Raw genomic sequence first — 24,405 nt, 5'->3', positions numbered from 1 at the left:
TTCTTCAAATTCTTCTTCCTTTTTTAATTTGTTTTACCCTTCTTTTTTGTAAGTTTTTTTCTTTTAAGTTTATTTGAGAGAGAGAAAGTGAGAGTGTGAGAGAGAGCAAGGGAGGGGCAGAGAGAGAAGGAGAGAGAATCCCAAGCAGGTTCCATGCTGTCTGCACAGAGCGTAACACGAGGCTCGATCTCACGAATGGTGAGATAGATCATGACCTGAGCCGATCAGGAGGAGATGCTTCACCGAATGAGCCGCCCAGGCACCTCTACCCTTCTTTCTTGTGCCTTATTATCCAGATACTGAATCTCTGCCTTTATTTTCTGTATTTTTGAACATACTCCTTCATTCTCCTTCCTTCTGGGTGAATTCACCTTTCTGAGCCATTGTACCACTCTGTTCTCTTCTTGTATCTGTCATACTATTTATCTATTGAGGTCCACTTTTATTTTTCTTCGTAATACTTCTCCTGTGTTTGTATTACAACTTATTCTCTTATACCTTAGATGACATTTATTATGCCAATTAAAACTGTTTGGTCTGTCCCCATAATCCTGCGTCATGTTGTATTTATTCAGTCTGTTGTTCTTCTGTTATAGTGGTTGTATGCCTCAGGTGTCTATTTTTGTTTGCGATTTCCTTTCACCAGAGATGTCACCTTCCCTGCCTGGGAATTTGTAGGGGGCAAGGGCGAAAGCTTAGCCTCTGAGGGGATGTAGGAAAAGTAAGGAGGTGAGCCCCAGGCATCCCCAAACCACTCCTGCAAATGCCTCCTACTGGTCTTACAAAGTAGCAGCATTGGGAGGAGGTGGTCTCCTTAGCCAGTAACAGCGGGAGCCAAGCTTTTGGCTTCCCTGATAGTGACGTTACCCCTCCAACTGCTGACGCCCCCAGGCCTCTGCTTTCTGAGCCAGTTTCTCTACAGAAGAGAAGGGGTGGGGTGGTAGTGATTCTCCTAAGGCGGGGCTGGGATGAGAGGCGGGCATCCTCTTGGCTTGGCGGCCCCACTGGGGGTGTGTCGGAGCGGCACCTGACCTGGGCTTCGGGTGAGGGGCCCTGGGAGGGCATGTGGTATTTGGGGGACAGAAGGAGGTTCTTTATGACTGGGAACTGGAATGCAAGGGCTGAGTCTGGAGAGAGGAACAGAGAGATCATTCAGGACTTTCAAAGCAGGAATAGAGGATAAAATAGCACTAAAGACAGACAAATCTTGAACCATCTAAAGGCGGTGGATCAGAGTTCAAAGATCACTGTTCAGCTTGGTGTTGGCAGTCGGCACTGGAAAGCATATGTCACTGAGGGGCTCACACTGAAGGAAGGAACTGCTACCCAGCAGCTGCCTGTCTCTGTCCCATCATCACTCTTGACTAAATCATATCCATCAGCCTTGGCAGCTTTGGGGCAGTCAGGGTGCCAATACCAAACGTTGTGCTCGGTAGCGTCTCGTGGCTCCTGGGTCTCTTGCGCGCCCCCTCCCCGCCCCCACCGTTGATGAAGCAGTTCTGCTGTTTGCGGGGCTGTGGCAGCTGCCAGGGCGTGCTCCCTTTCCCTTCTTGTCTTCACGCCTGCAAGTACTGACTGCTGTGGCCCTGTCCTTACCAGTAGCCTAACTACCTTTGTTCGTGTTGCAGCTGCTTTTAGTTAGTGTGTCTGGAGCAGCAGGCACACATCTCACCATGAAGCCTGAAGCTGTTACAGAGACCTTTGAGGAGGTGACCGCTTACCCCTTGCAAAATTATTATTTCCTGTGTGTGTGTGTGTGTGTATAATTTTTTTTCTTTTAAAGAAAGGTGTAGGTGTGCTTTTTCTTCTGTGAGGTCTCTATGGAAAATAAATGGAAGGGATGGTCAGATTGGGCGGAGATTTAGGTAACAGAAAAATGGTTCTGTGGTTTAGAAAGGGATGCTCCGTGCCTGTCCCAGGTGCCTGGGGACCTGTGTGCCATCAGTGAGGGTTTGTGCTCATGTAAGTGGTGCCTGGGAGGTGCTGGAGGGCTCAGCGCCTGGACTCGTCTGTGCAGAGGCATTTTGTCAGAGATCCAGAGAGCTCTACTCTCTGCCCCTTCTTTGCGCTGTGCCTTAAAAAAAAGAAAAAAAAGGTTAAAATGCCATATTCCTAAGAGCACAACTTTATAGTTGAAGCTTCTTTATTTTGTAACCTAAGAGGGACTGGAATAAATATTTGATGACCATTAGTAGGAACTCACAAGGCCTTTTTTTTTTTTTTAAAGCCTGATCTATTGGCCACAAGTTATTATCTTTTAAAAATCAGGCTATAAATATTGGTAGGTTAATTTCAAAAACTTTTCATTTTGTAATAATTACAGATTCATATTGGGGTCCTGCAGATATGGATAATTTTTTTTTTTTTTCTAAAATGAAAATAGCTTTACTGGTGTCGTTCTGATTACACGTAGATGCCATATAGTCCTGATAAGAATTTCAAACAATACTTACACAAAAGTGTAAGTGGAAAATGAAAGTCACCTGCCATCCTACTAGCTGGAGGTTACCATCACTGATACTTTGGTCTCCCTTCCATACATTTCTCTGGACATGGATAAGGACACCTGCATCATTTGCCATAACTGGTTGTAGAGGAAGCATGTATTTCACACAATGATTCTTTTTAAATAGGAGAAAGAAAAAGAAAGAAAGTGGCTCCTTAGGAACTCTCTGCTTTGGCTTTCAGCCCTAACTTTTGATGGTTCTGTTTACTTGCTGATCCTGTCTGTTTTCCCCACCATCTTTTTGTTTTGAAATTTTCTTTTTTTTTTTTTTTAAATTTTTTTTTTTCAACGTTTATTTATTTTTGGGACAGAGAGAGACAGAGCATGAACGGGGGGCGGGGGTGGAGAGAGAGGGAGACACAGAATCGGAAACAGGCTCCAGGCTCTGAGCCATCAGCCCAGAGCCCGACGCGGGGCTCGAACTCACGGACCGCGAGATCGTGACCTGGCTGAAGTCGGACGCTTAACCGACTGCGCCACCCAGGCGCCCCTGTTTTGAAATTTTCTAAAGACAAGCTAAAAGAATAGTACTATAGTACCCATATGACCTTCACCTAGATTCACCAGTTATTGCCTATTTTTGCTTTATTTCTCTATATGTATACCTTTGTGAACAATTTTTTATGAACCATTTGAAAGTAAGCTGCAGGCATCATGACACTTTGCTCTTTAGTACTTCAGTAGGCATCTCCAAAAAATAAGGACATTGGGGCACCTGGGTGGCTCAGTTGGTTAAGCATCTGACCTCAATGTCCGCTCAGGTCATGCCCGCATCAGGCTCTGTGCAACAGCGTGGAGCCTGCTTGGGATTCTCTTCCTCCCTCTCTCTCTGCCCCTCCCCTGCTTGCATGCTCTCTCTCTCAAAATAAATAAAAACATAAGAAAATATGGATATTTTGTTTACAAAGCTACAATACATAGTTGTAAGGAGAAGTACTCAAGTTTTTTCCTTCTTACACAGGGGAAAACCCAGTTGTTCCCTATTGTGTGTTTCTTGTGAGTCTCCTTTACTACTAACATAAAACCCTTCATTTCTGGCACTTCTGACAGATGTGAGGAGGTTCTTCCCCCACGCCAGGCAACTCTCTGTGACACCCTCTGGGTGTCCTACAGTCTAATTCAGTTCTGATACTCTACCTGGATGCACTGTCAGATCCCACACCTTAAAGGCTCAGTCTCACAGACTATATCCATCCCTCCCCCTCTACAGAACTCAGGGAAACACTTCTGTTTGTCAGTTTATTAAAGACTACAGTAAAAGATACAAATGAATTGAGGTGCCTGGGTGGCTGAGTCTGTTTAGTGTCTGACTCTTGATTTCGCCTTGGATCATGATCCCGGGTTTCGTGAGATCAAGCCCCACGTCGGGCTCTGTGCCAGCAGCGTGGGATTCTCTGTCTCCCTCTCTCAGAAATAAATAAATAAGCAAACATTAAAAACAACAGCAACAACAACAAATGAACAGCCAGATGAAGTCATACTTAGGGTGAGGTGTGGGAGGGTCCCAGTGTAGAAGCTTCTGTCCTTGTGGAGTTGGGGTGGGTCACCCTCCCTCTATGGGTGTTTTTGCCCACTGGAAGCTCTCTGATCCCCATGCTTTTGGGATTTTATGGCTTCCTCACGTAGATGTGATCAATCATTAACTCTATTTCCAGTCCCAGAGAGGATGGAGGAGGGGGTGGGGCTGAAAATTCCTGGCTTCTAATCAAAAGGTTTGGTTTTTGTGGTGACCTGCCACCATCTAAAAGCCATCCAAGGAGCCCACCCAGAGTCACCTCATTAACACGAAAGATGCTTCTAGGAGCTCTTGTCCTAGTGCTTTTATCATTTATGAATTTTTATAAGGCTTTTAGGAGCTCAGTTCTGAGAACTGGGAGCAGAGACCAACGTATATATTTCTTATTATTTCGTAACAGTGGATGCATGGACTTTTTTTTCCAATGTGGTATAATCCACAGAATTTCTCAAATATCTGAAATTTAGCCAGTGGGAGACCTTTCAAGATGGCTCCAGGGGTGCAGTGAATGTAATGGATATATATTTAGCTGAAAAGTTGGGGTACCATGGCTAATGTAGCAAGTCAGTGTCCCAAGACTTTGGGATTTCTTTTAAGGTTTCACATTCTGCATTTCCAAATGGTGATGGTGATGTTAATACTTCTGATGAAGGCACTTGTCAAACACTTCATTGTGCATTTTCTCATTTACTCCTATGATTCTTGATATCCCCATTGTGTAGTTGAGGAAATTGAGGCCCAGGGAAGATTAAGGGAGACTCAGAGAGGGACCAGGGTCACACTGAATAAATGATGGAACCAGACTTTTAAACACAAAGCCTATGGTTTTCACTGCTTTGCTAATAATGTAGTGTAAGTATAGATTAATCTCACCCAGGGCAGACTTACAGGGGGAAACTTCAGCTCAGAAATAATACAGAGGTTTTACCTCTTCATTTTTCTTCTCAAAATTACTTTCAGAAACTCCCCTCAATGGGCCCAGTCAGACTCCAATTGCTTAAATAAAACAGACCAGGAGTTCTTTAATATATTTAAGGAAGTTAAAGAAAATTAAGTATTCTTTTTAAAATAAGCACTTTTATTTTAAAAGTAACAAAACCACATTCTGAAGAATTGAAATTCATGGAAAGATCATCTGCATCTCATAGTCTTGCCAGTTACTTTAGACATTTTTGTGTTTCTTTTTTAAATGTTTTTTGAAAAAATAGAATTCATCTCATTTTTAATTAGGTAAGATCATAGTGTCTCTAAAGTGTTATTTTCTGCTTTTTTACCTAGTAAGCAAAATACATTTCTTTTTAGCTGGTATTTTGTTATTTTTATTTTTATTGGAGTATAGTTGACATACAACGTTACGTTAGTTTCAGGTGTACAGCCTAGTGATTGACAATTCTACACGTCATAAAATCCCACAGTAGGTGTAGTTACCGTCTGTTAGCATACAAAGTTACTACAATACTATTGACTATATTCCCCATGCTGTACTTTTCATCACTATGATTTATTTATTTTAGAACTGGAAGTTTGTGCTTCTTAATCCCCTTTACCTACTTTGCCTGACCCCTACATCCCTTCCCCCTGGCAATCACCAGTTTGTTTTCTGTTTTTATGAGTCTGTTTCTGGTTTGTGTGTTTGGGTTAGTTTTTTAGATTCCACCGATAAGTGAAATGATATGGTATTTGTCTTTTCTGTCTGATTTATTTCACTTGGCATAATACCCTGTAGGTCTATCAATGTTGTTCAGAGGGCAAATTTCATTCTTTTTTATGGCTGAGTAATATTCCACTGTCTCTCAGTCTGTCTCTCTATCTATGTATCTATCTATCTATCTATTGGTGTATCTATCCCACATCTTCTTTATCCATTTACCTATTGATGGACCCTTAGGTTGCTTCCATACCTTGGCTATTGTAAATAATGCTGCAGTAAACCTAGAGGAGCCTATGTCTTTTCAAATTAGTGTTTTTGTTTTCTACGGGTAAATACCTAGTAGTGGAATCACTGGATTGTATGTTCTGTCTTTAATTTGGAGGAACCTCCAAACTGTTTGGCATAGTGGTTGCACAAATTGACATTCCTGCCAACAGTACATGAGGGTTTCCTTTTTTCTATGTTCTCGCCAACATCTGTTGTTTCTTGACTTTTTGATACTAGCCATTCTGACTGGTCATATCTCATTGTGGTTTTGATTCGTATTTTCCTGATGATTAGTGATGTTGTGCATCTTTTCATGCATCTGTTGGCCGTGTAAGCGTCTTCTTTGGAAAAATGCCTGTACAGGTCCTCTGACCTTTTTAAAATCAGTTTTTTAAAATTTTTTTAGTGTTGAATTGTAGGAGTTCTTTATATATTTATATATGACTCCTTATTGGATATATCATTTGCAAATATTTTTTCCCATTCGGTAGGTTGCCCTTTTGTTTTGTTGATGGTTTCCTTTGCTGTGCGAAAGCTTCTTAGTTTGATGTACTCTCAGTTGCTTATTTTTTTGCCTTTGTTTCCCTTGCCTGAGGGAACAGATCCAGAAAAATATTGCTAAGGCTGATGTCCAAGAGATTACTGCCTGTGTTTTCTTTTAGAAGTCTTATGGTCTCAGGTCTTACATTTAGATATTTAATCTATTTTGAGTTTGTGTATCATGTAAGAAAGCTGTCCAGTTTCATTCTTTTGCATGTAGGTCTCTAGGTTTCCAGTGCCATTTATTGAAGAGACTGTCTTTTTTCCTTCATATATTCTTGCCTCCTTTCTCATGTAATTAACGGTATAAGCATGGGTTTTATTTCCGGGCTCTCTATTCTGTTCTGTTGATCTTGATCTATGTGTCTGTGTTTGTGCCAGTACCCATAGTGTTTTGATTACTGTAGCTTTGTAGTATAGTTTGAAATCAGGGAGTGTGATGCCTTTGTTCTTCTTTCTCAAGATTGCTTTGGTATTCAGAGTCTTCTGTGGTTCTACACAAATTTTAGGATTATTCATTCTAGTTCTTTGATAAATATTAATGGTATTTTGATAGGAATTTCATTGAATCTGTAGATTGCTATGGGTAGAGTGGACATTTTAACAGTATTAATTCTTCTAATCAATGAGCAAGATGATATCTTTCTATTCATTTGTGTTGCCTTTCAGTTTCTTTCCTCAGTGTCTTCTAGTTTTCAGAGTATTGGTCTTTTACCTCCTTGGTTAAATTTATTCCTAGGTATTTTTTTCTTTTTGATGCAATTGTAAATGGGATTGTTTTCTTAATTTCTCTTTCTGCTAGTTCATTGTTAATGTATAGAGATGCAACAGATTTCTGTATATTAATTTTGTATTCTGCAACTTTACTGAATTTATTTGAATAGGTTTTTGGTGGAGTCTTTAGGGTTTTCCATATTTAGTATCATGTCATCCACAAATAGTGACAGTTTATTTCTTAACAATTTGGATGCCTTTGATTTATTTTCCTTGGTTGATTGCTACAGCTAGGATTTCCAGTACTATGTTGGATAAAAGTGACAAGAGTGGGCATCCTTGCCTTGTTCCTGATCTTAGAGGAAAAGCTTTCAGCTTTTCACCATTGACTATGATGCTAGCTGTGTGTTTTTCATATATGGTCTTTATTCTGTTGAGGTGTGTTCCCTCTATACCCACTTTGTTGAGACTTTTTACCATGAATCGATGTTAAATTTTGTCAAATGCTTTTTCTGTTTCTAAAAATAAAATTTTTGATGATAATGACCTACTAGAACTTTCATTTCCGTAAGAGTCAGCCACTAATTTTTGCTAATCCAGTTTTTAAAAGCGATCTAGATAAAAATGTACCAAATACTCAGAGAGGGGCTGGTTCAGAAGGAAAGGCAGAGGTACAAACAGTAATATTATAAGAAGAGGGGAACGTACGCTGCATGACAGAAGCATGGAGGAAAGGAGATGATGGTTGCACCTGGGAGAAATAGTTCACCAACAAGGTGAAATTTGAACTAAATATTTTAGGATAGATACGACTTGGCAGAGGTTGGGGAAAAGGATCCCTGTAAAAGGTAAAGAGTGTGCAAAGTCAGAGGGGTGGCAAAGACCTTGACACGGGTGTGGGCAGTTTGAAATCCAGGAAACCGGAGGGGTTGATAGCAAGGGGGCTGGGCAGGTGGGCAGCAGCTAGAGGGCATAGGCCTAGGCTGCTATGTGCAAAGGGTTAGAATAGCCCCATGTAAAACCACTGGATAATTTTGAGCAGCACAGAAATTTCTCTCTCTGCTGTTTGCATTGCAGTTTCCTCTGGTGTCAGTGTGCAGGATAGAATCCATCTGCAAATGACAAGAATCCTGAAGGGGCTGTGTTAGGAGGATATGGGTGCTATCAAGGGTGATCTGAAAGAGGTGCTATGTTATATGGTAAATCTAGATCTTTAGTGTACACATGAGAATGTCTGATGTAATAGCAACTTTTAGAGGCATGTGACATTTCGCCTGGTCAACATCAAGGGAAATGTCTAGGGTTGCCATGTATTGTTGTGCAGGTTGTTCACTGCACAACAGAGCCTGGCTAGGGAGTAGGGGCGACATCTGGACCCACTTCTGCTTGCCAAGCTGTGAACCCTGGCATAGACTCTATTTACCCAGAGGATGTTCTGTTTTCCAAATCACAACAAAAACATATGGCTAACAGCAGTAACTCCCTTTTCTAGGCTAGGCACAGAATGAATTTCTTTAGAATAAGCAATGAGATACAGCATACCAAGAGACAGGGACCAGTCAAAGTCCCCATTATTCTCTACCAAAGACAGGAGTGGCAACATTTAACTAGTACCTGCTCAACTCTGCAGAAAAGTGATATTACCTCAAAGGTTTGAGAAGCCCAGGATCTTCAAGCATAGTCTAAGCTCAGTTCTGTGGGCTTAAATAGATAATTGCCTTTAAGGGCCATGATATCCAGCTGTAACCCTGTTATCTTGCTGGAGGCCAACATAGTCTTCAGGTATGCTTAGTATATATCACGTGCAATTGGCAAGCAAAATTTCTAGACACAGAGAGACTTGACTTAGAAAACTGGCAACATTCTATGTTTTTATCCCTTGTGGTGAGATATATGGTTTCGTTTTGGGGGAAATTCATGCGCAAACCTTGCTGTGATTTGGGTGAAAACTAGAATGATAGTTACCATTGTTAAACCCAATGGTTTCCCACAAAAAACAGTAGTTTTTTCATTTCTCAGTAAATTTTGGTTTTGAGCCCAAAAGGAGGATTTGACTAGGTGTCTTCTTGAGTGGGGCCCTGGCAGAGTTTTCTGTCATCTTTGCAAGGAGGTATCTACTTGTCCAGGGCTTGATGCAAATGGTAATTTAAGATTATTTTGTTTCTCGAGGATGCGATGAGGGTTACTGGATACCCCTTGAGCAGAGGTCAGCAGGCTATAGGTTTGTGGATCAAATCGGGCCTGTGAACTAGGAAGGACTTGTATATTTTTAAGTAGTTGAAAAAAGTCAAAAAGGAAATGAAAACTTCACTGCCCCCAAACAACCCTTTACTGCCACGCTCGTTCGTATCTATATTGTTTGTGTCTGCTTTTATGCTACAACTGTGAAGTTGAGTTGTGACAGAGGCCCCCATGGCCTGCCTGAAATGTACTGGCTGGTCTTTCACAGAAAACGTTTGCTGATCTCTATTTCAGAGAAAAGTTTAAAGATGTAGAGGGTTGATACATTTAAAATTTATCTCATGCTGTCTTTTTAAAGAAAAAGCTTTATTGAGATATAATGGACATGTAATAAGTTGCCCGTATTTAAAATGTATAACTTGGTAAATCTTGACATGTAAATACTCAAGTGAACATCACTATAGTCAGGATAGCAAGTATCCCTTACCCCCCAGATTTCTGTGCTCCTTTGTAATCCTGTCCCTGCCTGTCTCCCATCATCCCTAGCAAATATAGGTTGGCTTTCTGTCACTATAGATGAGTTTATTTTATTTGGGGTTTGTTTTATATGAGTGGAATCCTACAGCAAGTACTCTTTCTGTGTCTGGTTTATCTCACGTAGCAACATTGTTTTGAGATTCATCTGTGTTATTGAGTGTATCAATAGTTCATTCCTCTTCATTGCTGAGTGATATTCCATTGTAAGAATATACCAGAATTTGTTTATTCATGTACTTCTCAAGGGCATTTCTGGTTTTTGTTTTTGTTTTGAAGTACAAATCAACCTTCTATGAACATTTATGTACACCCATTTGCATGGGTATATGCTTTCTTTTCTTTTGGGTAACTACCTAGGAGTGACATGGCTAGATCATATGGCCGGTGTATATTTAACTTCTAAAGAAATTGTCAAATGGTTTCAAAGTGGTTATAGCACTTTACTTTCCCACGCACAGTGGTTTGAGAGTTCTGTTCCTCTGCAGGAGCTAACATTGCTATTAGCCAATAGTATCTGAACTATCGACTTGCATGAAGTATGAGGAAGAGTTTGTAATAATCTGATTAATTTAGACTGTGTAGACAACCAAAAAATTGATTCAGTTTTAAAAATTAACTTTGAGGGGCGCCTGGGTGGCGCAGTCGGTTGGGCGTCCGACTTCAGCCAGGTCACGATCTCGCGGTCCGTGGGTTCGAGCCCCGCGTCGGGCTCTGGGCTGATGGCTCAGAGCCTGGAGCCTGTTTCCCATTCTGTGTCTCCCTCTCTCTCTGCCCCTCCCCCGTTCATGCTCTGTCTCTCTCTATCCCCAAAATAAAAATAAACGTTGAAAAAAAATTAAAAAAAATAAAATAAAAATTAACTTTGAGGTCTTAAATGACCCAGATTTACTGACAAAACTGATAGAATAAATGCCATCATTACCACAGAATCCTCTCCACCAGCATGGTTAAGATCTTGACGTTTTATATGGCGGGCAGCAAATGTCACTGTAATTCCCAGTGTTCATCAAGTGTATGACCTTCCCCCCCCCCCCCCACTCCACCCCTATCTGGGACTACATCCTGCCAGATGCTGTAAGATTCTAGCATGGGTGTGAATCAAAGGGGACCTTATCACAAACACAGATTTCTGGGCCCCATTCCCAGGATTCTGCTGCAGAGGTCTGGGCTGGGACCCAGGAATCTACATTTTAACCCACACAGGAGTTGAGTCAAGTAAATTGGATACACATTGATATACCCAAGTGTTATAATTTCTGGGACCACTTGTTTGCAGTGTAGTGGTATTAAGCATTATTCAGGCCTGAGCTGCTGGGTTTCAGATGAGGTCTTTGGTTACCAGCCTGGTCAGTGCCAGCCTCATTATGGTTTATTTACTCGTTTTGGCATTTGTGGATTGTTCATGCATTGTAACTGGACAACTGTTACCAGGATCATTTCAACACTACCTCTGCTCTCTGGTCTTTTTTGTAACAATATACCAGAGCCCTGGATAAAATCTGTGGGAGTAAAGTAGTATCTTCATGTGAGGTAAATCCTTTTTTTTTTTTTTTCCTCCAAGAGTAACTTATTTATTGCCTTAAAGAGTTTATGTGCTGAGTTCATTTACTTAAACGGTCTAATCACTAGACCAATATATATTCCAACCAATATAGGGTTGGAATGTTTGTTTCTGTTAATCATACAGTGAAATTTAAACAAAACATTGCTTTTCTCTTTTTCAAATTTACTCTGCCCAGAATTATTTTGGTGGAAAACTCTCTGCTCAAGGGAAAATGCCTTGGATTGAATATAATCATGAGAAAGTTTCTGGCACAGAATTCATAATTGACTTTCTGGAAGAGAAACTTGGAGTGAATTTAAACAAAAACCTTGGCCCTCATGAAAGAGCCATCTCCAGAGCAGTGACCAAGATGGTGGAGGAGCACTTCTACTGGTGAGTCCCCCGGGCGTGCTGGGTGAGAGCCCAGGGCCTGTCCCCAGCCTTTGGAGGAAGCCCAGGTTCTGTTGCACTTCTCAGATACTCCCCAGCCTTTTCAAAGTTCTCTACATTCTGACTGACTTGGGGTCAAAGCTGTGACCATTAAGTGTCTAGGTCTCTAGACCAGGGGTAGACATTTTCTGTAGAGGCCCAGCTAGCACCTCTTTTAGGCTGAGCAGGCCGTGGCTCTATTGCAGCTGCTTAAACTCTGTCACTGTAATGCAAGTCATGGACGACGTGGAAATGACGAACGTGACTCTGTTTCGCTAAAGCAGTGAAAACACTGACATTTGAAATTTCATTTAATACAAAATGTTATTCTTTTGGACCCCCCCCCCCCCCACTATTTAAAAACGTAAAATCTTCCTAGCTGTGGTTTGCTGACCCCTGATCTCACTGAGGTGAGGAAGGGATTTCAATGGATTCTGCCCTTTACTACCACAGACTGCCGAATTAAAACAAAGTTACATCAGATACCCAGAGGAGGGAACAGAAAACTAAGTCAGGATAGAAGTCTCAGGTGAAGTAAATTATTCAAGCTTTGTAAAATTATTGCCAGTTTTCCTGAGACGACAAGAGCTTCTCTCGTGTTCCAGAAATAAACTGCAGTACTGCTCTCTGGGTGTCTTTGCCCCGACTGGCTGGCTCCTAGGTTGTCTTCCTTGTCTGTGTTGATGAGTTGTCTGTGTTCTGCATGTGGCATTGTGCTGGCTATGACACGTGAGTGAAATAGATGCGGTTCCTCTTGGTTTACAAAGTCATGGTCATGCGGGTTTTTTTTTTCTTTTCCCTTCATCCATTTTCTGGAGTTTTGTACCTTTCTGTACACTCCAGTGGATAAGAGAAGTTTTCTCTCTGATTTCTGTAAACTTACCTTGTTCCAAAGGTTTAATTAAGAATCATGAAGCCCACTTTTTTTGGGCATTAATTGTTACTCCTGGGTCACTTGCTCACGCAGTAGTTTTTACGTCCTCCACTGAGAGAGACACTCAGCGTGGAGCTGATTAGAGAAGTTCTTCCCCATTACCTTCCTATTTCATCAATTCAGCTCTCCTTCTAAATGGAAACTTGCTGTCCCCTGTCTTGGATTTTAAGTGACTCTCTACTTCTCTTTTCCTCTTTCTGCTTGCAGTTCCTGCCCGGTTGATTCCAGGGCAGACCCGAAACAACCACTTCTCTTCCCCCTCTCCTGTGGAGGTGAAAGGGGTGGGAGCAAGGGGGAACCAGGCAGAGAGTGGAGGCAGGGGTGCCGATTAGCAGGGAAGTCATCATAGACTCCTCTCCCGGAATGAACCCAGGTGTTTTCCTTTTGAAACCTGTGAAGAACCGTTGGACTTCCCCTCTTAAAGAGTGCAGGGGTTGCAGGATGGGCCAAATGGATGACTGCATGCGATGTGCTTAGCCTCAGGGAAAAGCCTGTGGCACAGAGCCCGTGTCACTTGCTTGCCAGGTTCTGGTCCCCACTTTGCAGCAGTTGAGGGAAATGAAGAAACAGCACAGGGCCACCCTGACCCTCTGTACCCTCTTTTGATGCAGCCCCCAGAGCATCTCATTTGATTGACGTCCCATTAATGCGGAGAGCTGTCGCTTTGTGAGCTGCCTGAAAAGAGGCTGAAAGTCACCTTACATTTTTATTGGTACTTTTTGCTACAACCGTTTGATTTTTGTAGTGGTTCATAAAGTGTATATTCCAGTTAGAAAGGCTTTGATCCAGCGCGATTCCCAAGTACCACCTGTTACTGCTTTTTGCTCTGGGTGTGCAGATGTTTTATATGTTTGCTCCCCGGTAGAAGTTCACCTTCTGCTCTTCCCTCCCCTTCTCTCCCTGCACAGGCGCCAGCTAATACTTGACGGGAGGCAGCTCTCGGTAGGGGAGGGTTGGGTGTGGGCTGGGAGGTGGTACCCTGGTGGGACGAATCTGAATTTTATGGACCATAAACACCCAAGTGCTTGGGGAGTTGCTTAGGTCATACGTAGACTCTTCTAAGGATACTTTTGCTTTTCTAATCCACTCTTTAATTACAGTGTATGTTTTTTTTTGGGGGGAGGGGAGGAGGTTAGCTACTATTTCTCCTGTGTGCCTCCTCAAAGGTTAATTTGAGGAAGAAATAGTGAAGGTGGAAGGTCAGGTCTTGACTGAGATACAAATATCCAGTGAACTTGCAAAGACAAATGCCTAATTCCTTCAATCCCCTTTGGTCCCTAGCAGCAGAAGGAAAAACAAGCCTTCCTCTGTTTCATAAGGTCTCTTAACCTTTAGCCATGTTCTCGCCTTGAGGAGACCTCGAATGGGCTTTCCCGTGAGCTCTAAATCCCAATGGAGAAGAGACCCCTGTCGCTCCGGTAAGAACATGCCTGAGGCAGAGAGTCTGTGGACATTCTTCCTCAGGCTCCTCTCCTTCCCCTGTCTTGTCTGAGGGCCACACACAAGATGTGCACCTGTAGAAACCAGGGCCGGCCTAAGGAATGGCCCATAGTATGTAGGACAATACTGCAAGTATGAGCTTTTCATGAGAACTTGATAAATCCTGACACTCAGCAAGCTCCAAGGCTGTATCTGTATTTACAGCGGTGGAGGGGAGGAAATCAATTGTTTGACCCAATTGATTCAAACTATCTGAAGTTTTCAGATACGTTTATTTTGGTCTGAAACTATGAAAGTACTCCAGGTATGATGTTCTGAAAAGCAAAGACAAGGGCAAGCTGGCATTGTTATGTAAATACCATCACATAATTCCGAGGCTCTGCTTCAGCGTTGCTCAAGTAAGCACACTCTGCTATAAAAGTGGGCTTTCTTGCACTTGAAATCCATACAAGCATGTCCAACTTGCATTATAAAACTATTACTGGACATGAAGAAGACAGGTTTTTATCCTCTTCCTTCCACTGGATGCTTACGTTAGATCCAACGCAAGGAAGTTGGTATAAAGGGAAGCATGAGAGACACGTGGTCAAATCAGTGGAATGGCATTGAGTTTTGGTAACAGACAGTGCAGCTGCTTTTGTATGAGACACTAGTGTGTTAAGAGTCTTCCAGACCCACAGGGAAGTGTGCAGGGCACTGTGGTCAAGCCATCTAGTCATCCCACTTTGACCCATTAAAATAGAGGCATTAGAACAGGGATTTCAGTTTTTCTTCTAGGTTGGCCATGATTTTTAAATTCTGAGTTTGGCTTTTGGTATAGTTTCACTGATTGGGGGAGGTAGGATCCTTACGAAAATGACTTACCCGAGATCTTGTCTAAAAGCCAGGAGTCTCTCTCTCTGATTACAACTGGGTTGATGTGTCCCCCTCTTCCCTGTTCCCCTTACCCCCATTTTAGATGTAGCGAGAGGTCCTGTTTGGAGGGGCTTAGAGTCTAGTGCCTATGCAACTCGGTGAAACCACAGAAGCCGGTCGTATGCTCCTGCACCCTCATGCATGCAGAAGACAAGCAAAAGATGACAGGGATGTAGCAGGACATGGAGAAAGGCATCCTCATGGTCAGGAAGGGCACATGCAAAGACTCATCAAACGGTAGTTTGCCATGGTGTGTAGTTTCCCACAGGTTAATATCGTCTCTGCTATGGGCAAGGCCTCATGTTAGGTTATAACGAGAGATATCTTCATGGAAACAGCAGGGTCAGTTCTTCTTTCCTGGCCTCTTGAGCTCCTTTAAAAAGTGTTGAACAGTGTTTATTCTTCTGTTCCAACTAAGCTAATCAATCTTCAAAAGAAACCTTGACCCCATTTTGCAGAAGAGATCAGATATATCAGTTGCGATAAAGAAAATGAGTATCAACTTCCTGAAAGAGGTTCTCAGAATGATGAATTATTTTAATTGTTCAGCCTAGTCTAGTTTCCACATTGGCCCTCCCTGCCCTCTCCTGTTAATGATTCATGAATCCTTGTGCAGTGGGCTTCTTCCCAGTAGAGAGTGACGCAGACCTCAGAAGGGAACATGTCAGCCCCTTCTTCATTCTTCAAAGGTATTTCTCTTTTTCCATCTTTCTGTTTAAATATTGTCACCCCATAGAAACACTACTTGGCAGTAGCTGGCTCAGAAGTGAAGCTTTTTTACATTTCAATCAATAGTTCATTCTTTCAGTAAACTTAATGAATGACTACTTGTGGCCGGGCTCCATGCTGGAGGGGGTGGTGGGGAAAGCAAGGTGATCAGATGCTATCTCTGTCCTCAGGTGACTCTTAGGCTGGGGGAGACGTTGAGCCATCCTAATGGTTGGTGCTGGGGTAGAATTTGAAGAACTGAGGAAAGGCAGCCAGCACCTGCTGGAGTGATGAGGGGAAGGCTTCCCAGAGGACACGGTGTCACAACAGAAGCTAGGGACAGTCAGAGTGGTGGGTGAAGGGGCTGGGTGGCAGGGGAAGATTAGGATATCCAGGCAGAGTAGCAGCATCCGCAACAGGATGAGGCCAGAGAATGGCCAGACCAGGCCTGGGTCAGACTGTGGGAGCAGGGCTGGTGTGCAAGCTCAGGAATGGGGAGTTCATGAAGGACTCTGAGAAGCAGCCTGATATGACTAGATTTGTGTTTTAGGAGCTCACTGTGGCTGCCTTGGGGCAATTGGGTTCCTGAAGGGCTGAATGATGTGCTAATTGAGTTGGAGAAAAGGGCAAATTCACAGGGGGGACTGGCTGTCAGGAGTGAGGGACAGAGAGCAGTGAGGAACAACACCTGGGATTCTTTCAGGTTTGGGCGAGGAGAAGCAGATTTGAAGGGAAGGAAGCTGATGAGTCTGATTTTGGAAATGTGGGTTTGCAGCTCCTGAGGACGCCTCACATGGATCCCTGGGTGTCAGGACAAAGGTCTGGGCTGGGTATGGGTTTGGGAGTCATCAGTTTGAAATCAGGGTGTGAATTAGATCACCCCACAAGTGTGGAGTAAGAGGTAGGAGGAATAGCGATGAAAATCTCAGGAATATGCACGAGGGGGCAGGAAACGCAGTAGAGACCGACGTAAGCTGAGGGAGGGCTCTTCTATGAAAGACACCGATAGTGCCAGATGTTGCAGAAAGCTCAAGAAAGATAAATATAGAAAGAGTCTTTATTTGGATTTTGCAAGAAGGAGGTATCGTTGATTTGAAGGAGAGTGGTTTCCGTCAAGTGTCAATAGTTTGCCAGAAGCTTGGTTATGGGAGGAGGTGGATTCTTGGTTGTAATGACATGGAAGTATGTGTAAATGAGGTCTGTTGCCTGCAGTGATTGATTCAGGAATCCGTGAGTTACCCATTTTCTTTGGTATTCAAAGTTTGTACCCACTTCACAGGGGTTGACCCTTATAGAGCCTGCCTGGCCCTCTGCTTCTCTTCCCTGACACTGGCCTACAGTATTGGGCACAGGAAGTGAATGAGGAAAGAAACCAAGAGCAGGGTGGGAAAGAGAACAGAGGAAGACCAGTTTCTCAGGTTACCTCTAGCTATAGACTTCCAGATCAACCCATTGTTCCTTTTACTGTGCCCTGCATTCAACACGCTAAGGCAGGAAGAGAACCTTACACCATTGCATTGGTAGGGTTTCCTACCAGCTTAGCTGTGTGACCTAGAACGGCTGCCTCTTCCAACCCCATCTGCTACTCGAACCCAGTAGTCATCCAAAGCTCTCTCTCCATTGCTGCATCCTCATCCTGTGCCCATGCCCCCATTTTCTGCTCTATGGAGGAAAGTGAAGTCACTAGGCAGGAACTCTGAACCTCTCTGCAGCCCCTCACGTCTTGCGACACTTCCCTTCTCTCCATCTCCAAGAAAGCAGTGTCTCTACTTCTTACCAAGCTGGCGTTTTTCCAGCCTGGCGTTTTCACCTTCTGTCTTGGTCCTTGAACTGTGGATGCCCTATTACCACTCCTTACCCTAGAAACTTCCTTAGGTGACCCATTTTCCTCTGACGGCTTTAGAACTCTCACTGATATGCCCTCACCCACAAATTCTCTATCTTGAATCCTAACCTGTCTCCTGAGTTCTCAACCTCTGGATATTCTCACTTGGGGGTTCCATGGGACCTTCAAATGCAACAGCTTAATGCATCTTTCATCACCTAAATCTGTACCTGATGCGTGCCTGCCTATAAAGGTTAATGGCATTATCATCGTCTCAAACCATCAGCCTGAGAGAAAATACCTAATCTCTCCTTTTACCTAATCCATTGGTCAACAGACTCTTTTTCTCATATCTCAGGGTTTCTCCTCTGCATTCCCTGTACACCCCGCACACCCGCCCACCACCCCTGCCATTGGTCTAGTTCTTGGGTCTTGCCATAGTCTTCTAAGCAGCCTTCCTACCGGTGGTTTCTCCACTTCCATCGACACACCGATTACGTTTCTTATCTGCTTAAAATTTTCGGTGGATAAACTTTGCTTCCAAAATAAAGTTCAGCACCCCTTGCCTCAGGCCTGTCCGTATCTGGTCCTGGCCCACCCTTCCAGCCTCTACTCTTACAGGCTTCCCCAGGCCTCCTGTATCCCCTGGCCAGTGCTCTTCACACACACTCCTTCTCTCCTCTCCCTCTGCTCTGCCTGGTGAGCTTCTGCTCATCCTTCAGGACCAGTTATGCTTATCATAAAACCTGTGTAATTTGTCTACAAAGAAGGTACTTTTTTTTTTTTTTTTTTTTTTTTCCAGATCAACCCGTCAGTGTAGAGCCACCATATTCCTCATTTTTACTCTTTAGATGCTTCCTGGATGCTATTACCTGGTCACACTTTTTGGGATAATTTACTTTTATTCTCAGATCATGGACTTGCAAAATAATCAAGGATGCCATAGCCCTTTTATTGCATTTCAATCTAGTACAATTAGAATCACAGTGCTGAGTTATTCTAATGGAATGTGAGAATGTATACCTTAATAACTGCAGGTGTAAAAAGAAGAACAAATAGGAAAGCATTTAGTTTTCATGTTTTATAAAGAGTGTACTAGAGTAAATGTGAGATTCTTTTATGTCAAAGGATCCATTGACTGCTCTGACTGTACATATTTGTTACTTACCATTGCAATGTACTTTTTCCTGTTTTCAGCAAAATCCATTCCCTGACTCAATACTTTATTTTGAGAAATTTACCAAAAGAAGTACCCAAAGCTTTCTAACAAGAAGTACCCAAAGCTTTCTAACAAGATTTCTAAGCACTTTTAAAAAGGTACTAAAGAAGAGTTACGGTTATAGTACAAAGGGTATGTTGAAATTGGCTGTAGGACTTTTCCAGTAAAAATCAGGAATGCTTAAAGTTTTTTACCGAAATCTTCTGTTTCTTCCTTTTGTAGAGAAAAGAAGATGGGAAAGAATAGAATTATATAAAATGATCAACATTTCAGGGACTCTGTTTTTCTTTTAAAAAGACGAGGTAGAAAAGTAGCTATAATTTATTACAATTCCTTGTGTTCTCTCTGCAAACATATTTTTCCAAAGTGGCCATCATTGCTGTCAACTAACACTAGGAGTAGAGATGACTACCAGTATATCTTTTATTGCTCATTATGGGGAGAAACTAAAATATCTTATGTCTCTACTCTCACAGCTATACTTTTCTCAGCCTTCAGCAGGAAGCCGTTTTAATTTCTATCTACCAGCTTTATTAGCCGTAGAAACAGTCCTGCAATTGCACAAGTTCTGAGAACAAAATCAGTGTCGGCCTGAGTATTGCAGCCAGCACACCGCACCGACAGCGGGTAGCTGCTTAGCTGTCTGTGCACAGAACATGGGAACTCCTGGACGGGAGCGTTTGGCCACGAGCATCACCCAGATGGGAAAAACAACTCAACTAAGTTCCTTTGGTGTTTGTGTTCGCTTTAAGAGCCCTGGAGAAACAAACTGAAGCAGAGTTGACTTTCTGGAGAGCAAATCCTATACGTAATATTTATAATTTATATAGTTTATAATAAACATGGACAGGTCTACCTACTCCCTAATCGTCTGTCAAAAAGGCAAAAGTTTTCCTTTTTAAAAAAACTCTTTGACTCTGTAGAATATAAAATGCACTCCCAAATTGCACCAAATTACAAAAGTGCAGCTTAATTAATTACCACACAGCATATACCTGCATATCCATTACTTAGATCAAGAAAGAGTGAAGCCAGCACCGCAGTCACTGTGCCTCCTTCCTGGGGTCCCCGTAGGTACGCACCTAAAAGCCTGTTGTAGTGGGTTTCTAGTATTTTCTGAGGGGTTGCCTCAGAGGAAGCAGAAGCGTGCCTTGGGAGGTGTTGGGGGGGGGGTGAGGGGCGTGGATCTGAGGGCGGGTGCCAAGAGAGGTTTGGTGGCATTGTAGCATGGCATCGTTACCTGGATTTGTTTTAGTTTCTCTTCCAGACCCGAGGTCTAGGCCCTGACCAGAAACTGTGGTAATATCTGCCATGCACGCTGCTCTTTGTAAAAGCTGCGCTGACTCATTTCCTCCGGAGCGTGCGAACTTCTGACGCACTCCCTGGAAATGGACTCTGTGGCGCTGATATGTATCTAATGCCCGGTAGTAACCTCTTTCCACACAATTCCAGGACGTTAGCTTATTGCCAGTGGGTGGACAATCTCAATGAGACCCGGAAGATGCTCTCTCTTAGTGGTGGCGGTCCCTTCAGTAACCTGCTGAGGTGGGTCGTGTGCCACATAACGAAAGGAATTGTGAAGCGCGAGATGCACGGCCACGGCATTGGCCGCTTCTCGGAGGAGGAGATTTACATGCTGATGGAGAAGGACATGCGGTCCTTGGCAGGGCTCTTGGGTAACGTACCACACCTTCTATATTCTATGTTTTCTATCCTTGCTTTTTGCATGATTAGTAAAGTACTGTTAGCGTACTGATTTAAAGTTTTATTTTGGTTGGTTGGTTTCTTTGCTTCCACCTGGAGGCTGCAGTTCCCCCCCCCCCCCCCCCCCATTTAACCAGATCGCCTCATTTCCAGGAGCGAGTGTCTCTCTTCCCAGTCGCTAGGGCGAGACAGTCTCGTGCGGGGGGTGGGGGGACCCCGGGGGGCCCCCGCGAGCAGAGAACGTAGCACGTGGCGAGGCACGGCTGCCTGGCCGGAAACGCCGCTGGCGTCTCGGCGCGTGTTGTGAGCGGAGGGCGTTTCTGGGCAGGGAAGCTCGTTCACGTGTACACAGGCCAGGGTGAAAGGGCTGCTTGTAAGCACGCGTGCTTGAAGCGTCAACTGTGTATCCGGGGGACCTCAAGCTACTAGAAAGGCCGGCGGCGCAGGTTCGTGCACGTGCCCCGAGTCCTTTTTCACGTTTCGCGTTTGTAATCTCAGGCCTCCTCTTACCAGCATGTGGTAACTCTTCTGAGTTTGCGTTCACTGCGCACAGTGGGTTGAACTGTGCTGGGGAAGCCCCTCAGAGAGAAGCCCGGAGCAGCGTAGGTCTGGGCAGCTGAGGCTACCGAGAGTGGAGTTATGTGTCCTTTGTCACCTCGCTGGACACTGGAGGTGGCTGGGCCGATGCGATTCTGTACTGGGCAGAGCTTGAGTCTTAACTATGTCAGCTAGTAAACACGGTCATTTGAATTCAGAAGCTCCTGTGTGTGAAATGATGGTTTCTCCTGGAGACAACTAGTGCATATCGGGAGCGAAGCCCTCTGTGTGACTAGTCATGGGACCTAGTCTTATGCGACTGCTTATTTTGCCTGGGGGACGTGGGTTTTTATTAACTGTCTTTTGGCCCCCTCCATTCTAGAGCACATTGGGTTCCTCATCTCCTCTAGGAAGTGGGGTTTGGGGCTTGTTTTGTTGAAACCCATCTGGTGCTCCAGGAACTGGGGCCTTTGCTGGGTATAACCTGCCCCCTACAGGGTGACTCACTCTGGCTCCTTCCCTGCTCTGCACTCCAGATGTTCATAAGTCCTGGAGTCCTCCCATGAACCCTGGCCTGCAGGGGGAGAATCCCAACAGCATGGCCAGCTCTCTGCCACCTTTGTCTTGTGGGGGGGTTGCTGTTGGCTCCTGCTCTACACAGATGTTCAAAAGCACTGCCTGGGTTGAAGACCGACGCTGCCTGTATCTTCTGGTTCTTTGCTTTTCTGGGCCCAGAGGGGCTTGCCTGTTGTAGGTATGAAGCGATTAGTCTCAAGTTTGCCTTATTCCCGTGGAAACAGTACTGGACTCTCAGCCTCACAGAGCAGACATGCAGTGGGCCATTTTCTCCTTAGTAATGGCTCTCCCTGTTCTCAGCTTCCTTTCTAGCTCATGCTGTGGGAGCCCCAGCAAGCCAGGCATTGAGCTCTCAAAGTTAAGACAGAGATTATGCCAATAAAGTGCTGCTCTTCAAAAAAAAACTTAACAGTGTTGGTTTCTTAACCAGGGAGGTGGTGATCATCAGTTTCTGGAGAACTCTGTCTGGTTGGGAGAACCAGGGGAGCAGGGTGATAGCAATAAGAATAATAATAACCAGGGGCACCTGGGTGGCTCAGTCGGTTAAGTGTCCGACTTTGGCTTAGGTCATGATCTCACAGTTCATGGGTTCGAGCCCCACGTTGGGCTCTGTGCTGACAGCTCAGAGCCTGGAGCCTGCTTTGGATTCTGTGTCTCCCCCTGTTTCTGCCCCTCCCCTGTTCATGCTCTGTCTCTTTCTCTCTCTTTCAAAAATAAAATAAAAAGAGTAATGGTAACTATCTATGTTTCTCTGGCACTTAATGAGTTAGCAAAATCCTTCTTCCCCAATTATGGTGAGATGGGAGGTAGATCTATTGTTGATGGCTAGGGTGGGTACCTGGCAAGTACTCCAGACAGCATCAAGTCTAGATGATTTCCTGAAATGAGAAATTGATTCAGTTACTTGAAAAGAAGGAGTTTGCTGGAGTTCTGTTCTGTGTGGGGGCCCCGGGAGCAGCCTAGTCTCTATAGGAGAAGCACTTTTGCTGCCTTTGGGGAGGGAGAGGCTCTTTGGCTGAACATCAGAGTTTTTCTTACTAAACGAGGCAAAAAGCATTACCTCCCCCCTCCCCTGAGGATATAGCTGACTTTTAAGATGCCTAAGAGACTGAAAATGCATAATGACTTTTGTTAAGGTAGTTCAAGATTTGGGGAAATTGTCCAGGGATGTATTTGACTCATCAGGAGAAATTAATTATTGATGTTTCAGTTCAATTGACTTCAAGGATTGAACGCCTTCTATGTGGCAGGAGCTGGGGAATACAAAAATGCGTAAGAGATTGTCCCCTCTCTCAGATAGCTGATACCTGTTCAGTGGGAGAGATGAACTTATAACTAGGAGAGATGAACTTATAACTAGAAATAAGCAAATTACGGCCCATAGCTGGTGGCCTGTTTATTTATTTATTTAATCATCTCTGAGCTAAGACTCGTTTTCACTATTAAAATGTGAGGGGGAAAAATGCAGCAGAGATCAAATATGGCCCAGAAGGCCTAAAATATTTACCATCTGATGCTCCATGAAAATTTGCTGACCTCTGCTCTAAATAAGTACCCATGTTCAGGTTGGGCTGTGACAAGTCCCATGACAGAGGTCTATGTGTGGTGCTCTGAAGACATGGCAAGAGCAGGGATGAAATGACAGGGAAGCTTGGGAAGCCAGAGTAGAGGTGGCAGTCATGTTGGCCCCAGAAAGTAAACGGTTGTCCCAAGGAAGAAAATAAGGAAGGACCATTTGGGGAAATCACGAGAAAAGGGATCATGAATGAGGGGGATTTTGGAATCATGGTCTAAATGAAGATTAAAAAGTAGTTTGGGGTCATCTTATAAAAAGTAATAATGATGCTGAGAGACTCTATCATACAGAAAACATGGAGGTGGTACAGACTTCCGAGTATAAGAGAGAAAGAGCCATATTTGTGATTTAGAAAAGTGGCTCTGTTGGTGTCATAGTGAATGGCTTGGGCCTGAGGGGGTAGGTGGTAGAGAAGAGACTAAAATATAGGCAGTACATATCTACGGATGTAGTTTTAAAAATTGATTAAATTCAAATAAAAATAAAAAATTAAATTTAAACAATAAAGATTAGTTGAGAAAAGAGGATGTCTTCATGTTGGGAAGGAGGAGACAGAATTTTTATTTATAGAAATGAAGAGATTATATAGCTAAAATAATGGAGAATCAATTAAAATTACAGTTAATGGAAAGAGTTCGACAAGTGTACAAAGTTACAGGTACACAGATGGCTAACAGACACATGAAAAGATGCTACACGTCACTCATCCTCAGGGAAATACAAATGAAAACTACAATGAGATATCACCTCACACCTGTCAGAATGGCTAAAATTAGCAACACAGGAAACAATAAGCATTGGTGAGGATGTGGAGAAAGGGGAACTCTTGCACTGTCGGTGGGAATGCAAATTGGTATAGCCATAGTGGAAATCGGTATGGAGGTTCCTCAAAAAAATTAAAAATAGAACTAGCCTGTGATCTAGGAACTGCACTGCTGGGTATTTATCCAAAATATGCAAAAGCACTAACTCAAAGGGATACATGCACCCCTATGTTTATCGCAGCATTATTTATAATAATTAAACTATGGAAGCAGCCCAGGTGTCCATCAGTAGATGAATGGATAAAGAAAGTTCCATAATATAA

The 24,405-nt window shown here is 43.5% G+C and overlaps 1 protein-coding gene across 4 annotated transcripts in view; it reads left to right on the top strand.

Moving 5' to 3' along the window:
• The window catches only part of FAXC (failed axon connections homolog, metaxin like GST domain containing), a 73,639-nt gene that overhangs the window by 9,972 nt on the left and 39,262 nt on the right, over positions 1-24,405 (top strand). For 3 of the 4 annotated variants that reach the window (XM_040474231.1, XM_040474229.1, XM_040474227.1), the window contains exons 3-5: positions 1,629-1,709; positions 11,652-11,848; positions 20,378-20,601. In XM_040474231.1, the coding sequence (XP_040330165.1) occupies positions 1,629-1,709; positions 11,652-11,848; positions 20,378-20,601 (502 nt within the window). The remainder of the gene's footprint in view (positions 1-1,628; positions 1,710-11,651; positions 11,849-20,377; positions 20,602-24,405) is intronic. The other variant, XM_040474230.1, reaches the window with a different exon arrangement.

Source organism: Herpailurus yagouaroundi, unplaced genomic scaffold (assembly GCF_014898765.1).
Source record: "Herpailurus yagouaroundi ecotype Mexico unplaced genomic scaffold, PumYag 139, whole genome shotgun sequence".
NCBI classification, from domain to species: domain Eukaryota; kingdom Metazoa; phylum Chordata; class Mammalia; order Carnivora; family Felidae; genus Herpailurus; species Herpailurus yagouaroundi.
This window is presented reverse-complemented; position numbering and strand designations above follow the sequence as displayed.